A 9,330-nucleotide genomic window follows, 5' to 3' on the forward strand; every position below is an offset into this window, starting at 1 on the left:
TTTGCACTTTCCCACTGTTTTTGCAATAAAAATGAAAAAAAGAGCATTTATGGGAGTGTGGTAGGAATGGAGAGGAGACAAAGGATGATATTCAAACCCCAGACAGTTTGTGTCCCCCTGCAAGGATCTGTGCCATCTGGCATGAGGCATTTGCAGCTCCTGGCACAGGGTGTCCCCACCGTGGCCATTGTGCCAGCTCCATTCCTAGAGCCAAAGAGTCCTCACCAAGCTCTGGCTGTTCTATGATGCTCTATCATTATCCTCATCACCTACATCTTCCTCCGAGAGCTCTTCCTCATGGGCTTCGGACTGTGCATCATCTTCCACTGGGGAGAGGAGATGCATGGCTGCAGCAGGAGCGGGGGAGGGGGGCCTGACCCACTGAGGGGAGGCAAAACCCCCAGCTGCAAATGCAGCCAGCAATCCCACCCCACGCTGGGAGCAGGAACACGGCACCATCCCACCCCTTGGCACCAAAGGCAGAGCAGAAAGCTGGCACAGACCACTGTGTCGAGCCCATAAATGCAAACGAGCGCTAATCCCCCCTGAAGACCGGCAATCCCCCCATCTCCAGGGTGAAGCAGCCTGGTTGAGGGCACTAGCCACCACAGGACCCAGGAGCATCCCCAGCACAGCCCCCAGCCCTGCAGCTCGGTGGCACTCACGGGTGATGTGCTGCCCGCTGAGATAGACTGGCCCAGCTCCACACTTGAGGAGGAAGGTGACAGGGGGGACCAGCTCCAGACCTTTGAGGCTGATCTGCAAAGAGTCGGAGCTCAGAGACCCTGGCCCCAACCTGGGTGAAGTTATCACCCCGTGGGCAGGGGCTGCACGCTGTGTGTTTGGTTGCCTGTACCATGGGGAGCACCGAGGTCCGCAGCGCTGCGATGGTCACTGGCTTGTGGTCTCCATAGGTGTTTTTCGAATCAACAGCCACCACGTGCAGCTCATCCCTGGCATCAGCCCCCAGGCAGATCTGTGGAGCCAAGCAGAGAGCCCGTGGCAGGGAGCCCCACCGGCAGCCAGCCCTGCTGCTGGGGCACAGGCTCACTCCGACGGGCTGCTCGGCAAGCCTCACATCTCACCGTTCTCAGCAGGACCAGGTGCTCCAAGAAGTCATCGTCCTCCTTCACCACACAGCTCTGGGTGCCCGTGTTCAGCTGGCAGCCTGCAGGGGTGCAGCATCATCTGTGCACACGCAAGCTGCTCCCCCAGCAAGCCTCAGGCCAGCCAAAAGCAGAGGTTTTCCTGGGCACACACTCGATGGGAAAGGGGAAACATGCCCCGTGCACACCAGCCCAGCTGCCCGGAGAGCACAGCCACCACCTCCCCGCTCGCTCCTGCCACCAGGTCCCACCAAAGCAGCCCAGGGCATGCATCTCCATACCCCACAGGGCAGCAACAGGCTTCTCCTCCGACAGCAACCTGGAGAAGAGAGAAGAGCCGCTCATCACAGCAAATCCAACACTGGCAGCAGGAACTCTGTGGAGCAAACAGCAGAGAAAACCGTGTTCAGCTGCTCTGGAGCAGAAACACAACGCAAAAACATGACTTCAGAGCCCAGAGAGCAAACTCCCCAGTCCCAAAAGCCCAGAGCCAGGACAGCAGCTGGCCCAGCACCCCCTGGGCAGGGTAGCATTGCTAAGTGAGGGATAAAACCACCTAGCCACTTATGCATCCCCTGGGGAAATGGAAAAGCCAGTTAAATAAACATATAGACAAAACCAGCCACAAGAGGACGAGCAGCCTCCCTGCATCAGGGGAGTGCTGCAAGCAAAGGTAGCACTGGGTGCTCCGTGCATGCTCCCAGCACGGGGCAATTCTGACTCAGCAGAGCAACTAAAGCTTCAGGGGGGCATTTAGTGCCGAGAGCACTCGGAAACCCCGAAATGCCACACAAGCATCAAGTGCTTTGCCAGCACAGGTGCTTGATCCAGCGGCACAACCTGGCACGGGACTGGGGTGTTGGAGGGAGATGCCCCCTGCGCAGCAGAGGCCCCGAGGGGGCATAGGACGTGTCCATCCCCCACACACTGCCCAGCAACACATACACAGGCAGGGAGAACAGCACCCAGAGAGCAGCAAGCACCTATACCCGGTGCTGACTGCTAATAAAGAGACAGAGAACCCCGGGGGAGGTGCTGTTTGGGAATGCAACACAGGTGCCTGGGGGGGGAGGTGGAGCCAATGTACCCCCCAGGAGGAAAGAAACCCATCTGAGGCAGCTTTAGCTTGATTAGAGATGGGCACTGGCCCTGCTAACGGAACGTGCAGGGAGCTGGAGCCCCCAGTTCCCTGAGACAGCCCCCCTTCACCCCCTGCCCTGGGCTTGCTTGCTGTTTGGGAAGTTACTCATTAACACGGTGGTCTTGCAGGGCTAACGAGCAGCTCCCAGGCTGGTGTTGGACTGTGTCCCCTCAGCGGGTCACCAACGGTACCCCAGGGAGGATGGGGCCACGGCAGGGCTGGGGGACACACAGGACCCTGTGCTCAGGGTCAGCTGCAGGGGTGAGGGACCAGCCTCCCGAGAGCCACCAAATGGATGTCGAAAGCTCTATATGGAAACAGTTGCCAAGAGCTGCATTTTGCTCTTTATTTTGTGATTTCATCCTTGCTGGGTATTAAAAGCAAACCAAGCCAAGGGGGGATCCCAGCAGGAGATCACAATGCTCTAGGCATCACCCCAGCACAGGGCGCTCTGCCTCTCCTGAGCAAATGCTCACACTGCTAAAAAATTCTGGAATTATGATGGGATGGTGGTGCCTACTTTCTGGTGCTGGCAGACCTGGGGTGGGGCACAAAGCTTCCCCTCCCAGCACAGAGGGCAGGTGGGTGCTGTGCCCAGGGGAGGGACAACCCTGCATGCCAGGGACCCTGGCAGCACCAGGCTCTGCCCACGCTTTCAGGGTGCAGGGAGATGTGGCAAGGCTGGGGGCTGGCACCATGGCATGCCCAGAGCCCGGCTTCTCCCTGCCTGCCCGCTCAGCCGGTCCCTGCAGCCCCGAGCCCCGGGCAGCCCCTTGGGAAGGGCACACGGAAGCATCATCCCTCTGCTTGGCACAGATTTGAGACATCACAGAGTTTCAAAAGTTTATTTCACACACAGGGTGGGGGGAGACAAAACAGGACAACAACTTTACAGTCGCCGTGACATATTTACAACCAACATTATCCCCAAAGTCACTGCATGGTGTGGCGTGGGCACAGCTGCGAATACGAGGGCTCGTTTGTACACTGGCACCGCAGAGGAGCCAGCACAGCATCCTGGGGGCTAGACCCGCCCTGCCACCGCCTCCCACCACACCGGATGCACAAAGAGGTTTAAAGCAAGAGCTTAACCTCCCTGCCCTCACCCCACTGCCCCACGCACCCAGACCAGCGTGTGGGACGAAAACTGCCCTCCTGTGATGCTCCCCCTGCCTGACCCCGCTGCTGCACCTCCAGCTTCCTCCACCCCACTCCCATCCCCAAACAGTGTGGAAACATGGGTATCTGCCCCGAACAGAGAGGGAGAAACAGAGGGAGATTTGACAAGACCATAATTCACTTTTTTTTTTTGCCCAGTCCCCCATGCTTGGAGCTCCCCTTGCTCCCCTGTGCTTCTTTGCTGAAGGTATTGCTGCCGCTCCTGGGATTGCACCCAGCCCTGGGAATGCAGTGGCTGGGGCAGGGATGGAGTGGCGATCCTGGGAAGGGCTTGTGCCTGCAGGAGGCTCTTCTCCCCTTCCTGACAGGCTGTCTGAAACCTGGCTGAGCCCGGACGACAAGCTCCTTTGTCCTTTAAGAGAGCAGAGCTGCCAGCCACCACATCCCACTGCCAGCCATGCCAGGAAACATCCCCAGGTGGGAGCTCGTCCCCCATCTGCACAGTGGGTGCAGGCACATCCCCGAGGCTGCGCTGCCTCTTGGCGAGTGGCTCGGAAGCTTTTTCCCAGCTGCTTCCAGCTCTCCAGCACCAACGGCACAGAGGAGCCATCTCCTCGGGCCTCACTGCAGCCACGAGCACTCCCGAGGGAAAGCCCCTCTCTTCTCTAGGTCGGTGCGTGCGCTGGAGGGTCCTTCCAGCGCCATCACCCCCAGCGCCGCTCCTCTGTCCCCTTCACAACGCCTGGCCCTGCAAGAAGAGGGTGGGAGGTGACACAGCATCACCCACCGGGCTCAACCCTTGCAGCGGCATAGCCCCGGGGACAGGGACCCAAGGCCACCACCCCGGGAGAAAGGGGAGCAGCGGGCACGGAAGGGGATCCGGGACTGAAGCCAGGCAAAACCCACCATGCGTGAGGTCTGGAGCTCCAGCAGCCCGTCAGCCAAGGGGGTTAAAGCATCCCGGGGCAGGCAGGGGTGTCAGACTCACGTGCTGAGAGCGGGCAGCTGCCTGCGGGCTGGCCAGAGGCTGCGCTCCCCCAGGGAAGGCAGCGGCCAAAGCGGGCAGAGGAGACGCTGCGCGGGATGATCGCCCTGATCCCGCTGCAGGGCCAGCTGAGCGGGAAGCACACTCACTCTCTTCCCAGCTCTCAGCTGCTCCCAGTCAGATGGAAGGACCCACGGGTGTCTCTTTGCCGGCAAACCTTAAACAGGAGAGTGCAGGGTGTGAAGTGCCCGGACCCAGCCCACAATTCACCATCCCATGTTCCCAGTGGGCACGAACCCTTCCTCAGAACGCGCAAATTCAGGAAACACTTTCTTGCTCCTCTCTGCACATCTCTGCCGCCAGCAGCTCTGCCTGTGCGTGATGGCAGGGACCCCTCTCTCCTCCAAGTATCAGGAAGGGTTTCGGACCAGAGAAAACTGGTTAAAATCCACAGTAACCAGAATAATTCAAATTTTGTCATACTAATAAAAAACTCGGGGGAAAACACCCACCCTGTAATTTGCAAAAAGAAGTGTAAATCCACAGAAGGGTGTGGGCAGCGCACGGGCAGGGCCACGGCACAGGCAGCCCTGCCACCCCCTGCCCTGGCTCAGGGCTGCCGCTACGGGAAGCCCATCTCCATCTGCAGGGCTGACACAGCGAGGGACGGAGGGTGACAAAGTACATTCCCTTCCCAGATTTACACTCTGTCAGAGGGCAAAGCGCCTCGCACAGCCTAGGCTGGTGACAGTGGCCCCCAGCTGCCTCACAGTGGAGGGGCTGCCTGCATTTTCCTACTCAAACAGCAGAAAGTGGGAGTGGGGTTAGAAGGGGGGTGGGATTCCCAGGCTTTGGGACACATTCCTGCTCCGCTGGTTTAGCTTCCCTATTCATCACCAGTGTTTCCTTCACCCAGGAACAGCAGACCCCAGCTGCCAGGATGGGGTGTTCCCCAGGAAGGGACAAGGCAGGACTGGGCTCGGACCCCAGCTCTGCAGCTCAGTGACGGGGCCAGGGTTTAGGGGAGCCTAAAGGCAGAGGGTGACGGTTCCCAGCCCCCCAGCCAAGCACCTCTCCCATGCACCCCAGAGTCTGCCTGCCCCCCAGCTCCAGGGTCTGCCTGCCCTCCGGCTCCGAGGTCTGCCCAACCTCCAGCTCTGCGCTGCACTGTCAGACCAGAGCCCCACCATCGACAAGCCCCTGCATCGTACCCCCAAAGGGTGGTCCCCCAGAGCCCCCCCAGACAAGGACTTGCAGGTACCTACTCGTCAAGCTGTGAGCACAGCGTGGTCTGGGTGCCCTGCAGCTGGGACTCGCCCAGGGGCCGCTGCCGAGGACCACTGCCCTGGGACAGGCTGGTCTCCTCCGTCCGGCTGCTGCAGCGGCTGCTGCTGCCGCTGCCCCGAGCCTCGCTGTCCTCCCCGGAGCGCCCGGGGGCTGCCACCTTGCTGTCCTCTGACGGGCCCCCCTGGGGGCTGAAGGCACAGGGGCAGCGCTGCAGGTCCTGTGAGACGGCGTGGAGCCGGCGGTCAGCGCGGCGCGGGCAGCACAGCAGCTTGCGGAAGGCACTCCTGAAGTCAGGGCTGCGGCAGTAGATGATGGGGTTGAAGGCTGAGTTGACGTAGCCCAGCCAGTTGAGGAAGAGGAAGAGCTGATCCGGCACCAGTGGCCGGCAGAAAACCTTGATGATGTTGGCCACAAAGAAGGGCAGCCAGCAGAGCGTGAAGGTGCCCATGATGATGCCCAGGGTCTTGAGCGCCTTGTGCTCCTTGATGGCCAGCAGACGGGAGGGCCGTCTCCGCCGGCTGCTCCTGGAGCTGGGGCTGGGGGGCTCCTGCAGGAACCTCACCTTGTCCTTGCCGATGAGCTGGACGTGTCGTGTAGCCACAGCGAAGACGCGGACGTAGACAAAGATCATGACGAGCAGGGGCACGTAGAAGGAGATGGTGGAGGAGATGATGGCGTAGGTCATGTTAGTGACAAAGTCGCAGCAGTGCGGGTCATCGTAGCAGCGCACTGCCTGCTCGTCTGTCCCATCCCGCCACCAGTGGTTCATGATGGGCAGGAAGGAGATGAAGGCAGAGATGGCCCACACCAGGCACACCACGGCCCGCGCCCTGCCCTTGGTCACCAGCGCCTCGTACTGCAGCGGCGACGTGATGGCGAGGTAGCGATCCACAGCGATGGCACACAGCGTCTCAATGCTGGCCGTGACACACAGCACATCCAGCGAGGTCCACAGCTCACACACCATCGTGCCGTAGGGCCAGTGGCCGCTCAGCAGGATGGTGGCCCCCGGTGGCACCACCAGCAAGCCCATGATGAGGTCGGCGCACGCCAGCGAGGTGATGAAGACGTTGGTCATGGTTTGCAGCCGCGGCGTCTTGGCGATAGCCACGATGACCAGCAGGTTGCCGGCCACGATGACCAGCACGGTGAGGCTGAGGGCGGCCCCCACCACCCACTGCCGGCTCAGGCTGGCGGCCCCGCTGCAGTTGCTGCCCAGCGCCGCCGCCCCCCAGGCGCTGCCGTTGCCCGCGGGCAGGGGACTCATGGCCGCCGGGCTGGGGGGCACGGCTCCCGCGCCCCGACGTGCGCACCCGCTGCCCGCAGCAGCCCTCGGGGCGGACCGGCGGGGCTGCGGCGGGGCCGGGCTCCCCTCCGCGGCGCTCCCCGGGCCGTGCCGGGAGGAGGAGCCTTTAAAGGCGCGGGGCGGCCCCGGGCTGCCCCGCTCCGGAGATCAATGAAAGAAGAGCGGGCAGTGGCACCGCCTCCCCCACGGCCTGGCACCCCCCGGCCCCCCGCGCTCCCCTCCGGCATCCCCGCGGTGCGCCCCAGCCCCTCGCTGTGCGCCCCTCCCGTGCGCCCCAGCCTCTCGCCGTGCGCCCCTCGCCGTGCGCCCCAGCCCCTCGCCGTGTGCGCCAGCCCCTCCCGTGCGCCCCAGCCTCTCGCCGTGCGCCCCTCGCCGTGCGCCCCAGCCCCTCGCCGTACGCCCCTCGCCGTGTGCGCCAGCCCCTCCCGTGCGCCCCAGCCTCTCGCCGTGCGCCCCTCGCCGTGCGCCCCAGCCCCTCGCCGTGTGCGCCAGCCCCTCCCGTGCGCCCCAGCCTCTCTCCGTGCGCCTCAGCCTCTCTCCGTGCGCCCCTCGCCGTGCACCCCTCGCCGTGCGCCCCAGCCCCTCGCCGTGTGCGCCAGCCCCTCCCGTGCGCCCCAGCCTCTCTCCGTGCGCCCCAGCCTCTCTTCGTACGCCCCTCGCCGTGTGCGCCAGCCCCTCCCGTGCGCCCCAGCCTCTCTCCGTGCGCCCCTCGCCGTGCGCTCCTCGCCGTGCGCCCCAGCCCCTCACCGTGGGCGTGCGCCCCTTGCCGTGCACCCCAGCCCCTTGCCGTGCGCCCCAGCCTCTCACCATGCACCCCATGCCCTTGCAGCGCGCCCTTCACTGTCCACTCCAGTTCCTCTTTGTGCCCCTCACCGTGTGCCCCAGCCCCTCGCCGTGCTCCCCATGGCCTCTCTGTGTGTTCTAATCCCTCTCCATGCCCTCACATGCATTTCAGCCTCTCACCGTGTGCCCTCCACTGTGCACTCCAGTTCTTCTCCATGCCCCTCACCATGGGCTCCAGCCCCGCACCATGCACTCCAGCCCCTCGCTGTGGCCCCAGTCCCACACCATCTGTCCTGGTTCTCTGTGCACCCTGCACTGTGCCACGCACATGCCAGCGCCTTGCCATGTGCCCTGGTCCTTCTTCATGCACTCCTCATCCTGCACCTCTCTGTCCTTCTGTGCACCCCTCAGTCCCTCCATGTGCCCCTCATCACCTGCTCTGGTCCTTCTACATCCACCTCAGCACCTTGCCCTGCACCTCTTGCTCTAGACTCCTCACTGTGCACCCCAGGATTTTGCTACACGCCCCCTACCACATGTCCCTCTCAGTAAACCCCTCACTGTGCTCAGGCTCTCCCTGGGCAGGACAGGGGACAGTGACTTCGCTGTCCTCCCAACATCAGCAGAGGGTAGCAAGATGAAAGCCCCACACCAAACAATGACATCCAGGGCACCTCCATCACTGTTTCACCTCCACATTTATTGCCCAAACCTCCTTCCCAGCAGATGGAGGAGAAAGAGCACACCTTTGCTGCTCTCCCTTGTGCATTTGGGTGGATGCTGGTCTTCTGGAGACCTCCAGCCACACTTCCTTCTCCACTCGCACATGGCCGTGGGGAGCCATCTCAGACTGGAAGGTACTGGGCTGCTCCAGGGCCCCAGCAGCCTTGGTCCCATCACTACCCCCAGCTCCACTCCTGAGGGCCCCTGGGCAGACTCCAGAGTGGGTAAGTTTTTCACTATCAGCTATTTATACAAATACTGGAACTTCTAAGACAGGCGCTCTCCAAATATGGCATTTTGAAGTTTCAGCCAAATGGGGGAATGTTGACAAAGAGGAAAAAAATATGTGTAAAAAATTATCCAGTTGGCATTTCTTCCCATTCATGAGCTAGCAAAACAGAGCCCCATTTTTACAAGCTTGATCTTTACAAGACTGTTTTGATTTTTCAAAGCAGGCAGACAAGGGCTTGATGCAACCTCTTTTAGCTCCCAGCTCTGGCATTAATTGCTGGCTTGGACCAAGCCCTGGACTTGCTATTTACAGGGCGATTTGTCCCTCCGCTGGAACGATGCATGGGACAAACAAGATGTGTGCAGGAACATCATCGTTTTTCCAATGTGGCTGCATGCGTAACTCCGACGTGGATCAGCACACAGAGCCGCAGCTGGATTTTGTGTCTGAAAAGTAAAGCAAGAGCATCTGTGGGCACGTCCATGGATAACGAGGGCACTGGGTTTGGCTCCACGGAGCTGGCAGAGGACAGGCACGGGGGCAGGATGCTCAGCTCTGTTCACAGCTCTGCCACCACCCTGCTGAGTGACCAGGGGCTGGTGGCTTCCCATCCTCACCTCTGAATCCCCAGCAGCCTGGTGCGTGCCC

At 61.8% G+C, this 9,330-nt stretch overlaps 2 protein-coding genes across 2 annotated transcripts; both read right to left on the minus strand.

Annotated features, from left to right (window-relative positions):
• Positions 1-240: 240 nt before the first annotated feature.
• Positions 241-1,451, minus strand: LOC121099233 (nucleoplasmin-like). The gene is made up of 5 exons (XM_040617910.1): positions 1,388-1,451; positions 1,086-1,168; positions 857-976; positions 666-759; positions 241-326 (listed from the first exon to the last, which is right to left on the minus strand). Exons 1-5 carry the CDS (start codon positions 1,449-1,451, stop codon positions 241-243), a joined length of 447 nt encoding a protein of 148 aa, XP_040473844.1.
• Positions 1,452-4,304: 2,853 nt separating this feature from the next.
• On the minus strand, positions 4,305-6,905 carry ADRB3 (adrenoceptor beta 3). Its single transcript, XM_040618129.1, has 2 exons — positions 5,617-6,905; positions 4,305-4,568 (listed from the first exon to the last, which is right to left on the minus strand). Exons 1-2 carry the CDS (start codon positions 6,903-6,905, stop codon positions 4,529-4,531), a joined length of 1,329 nt encoding a protein of 442 aa, XP_040474063.1. The 3' UTR covers positions 4,305-4,528.
• Positions 6,906-9,330: the final 2,425 nt, after the last annotated feature.

The sequence above is a fragment of the Falco naumanni genome, chromosome 19 (genome assembly GCF_017639655.2).
Source record: "Falco naumanni isolate bFalNau1 chromosome 19, bFalNau1.pat, whole genome shotgun sequence".
In the NCBI taxonomy this organism is placed as follows: domain Eukaryota; kingdom Metazoa; phylum Chordata; class Aves; order Falconiformes; family Falconidae; genus Falco; species Falco naumanni.

Bases quoted from the DNA above. Each gene is read 5' to 3' on its own strand.
- ADRB3 (XM_040618129.1), bottom strand. From the start codon at position 6,905: ATGAGTCCCCTGCCCGCGGGCAACGGCAGCGCCTGGGGGGCGGCGGCG. The intron at 4,569-5,616 runs GTAGGTACCTGC...CTCCTGTTTAAG, and splicing joins CTGTGCTCACAGCTTGACGA to GTTTGCCGGCAAAGAGACAC.
- LOC121099233 (XM_040617910.1), bottom strand. From the start codon at position 1,451: ATGAGCGGCTCTTCTCTCTTCTCCAGGTTGCTGTCGGAGGAGAAGCCT. The intron at 977-1,085 runs GTGAGATGTGAG...TTGGCTCCACAG, and splicing joins ACCTGGTCCTGCTGAGAACG to ATCTGCCTGGGGGCTGATGC. The intron at 327-665 runs GTGAGTGCCACC...TCCTCTCCCCAG, and splicing joins CAGCGGGCAGCACATCACCC to TGGAAGATGATGCACAGTCC.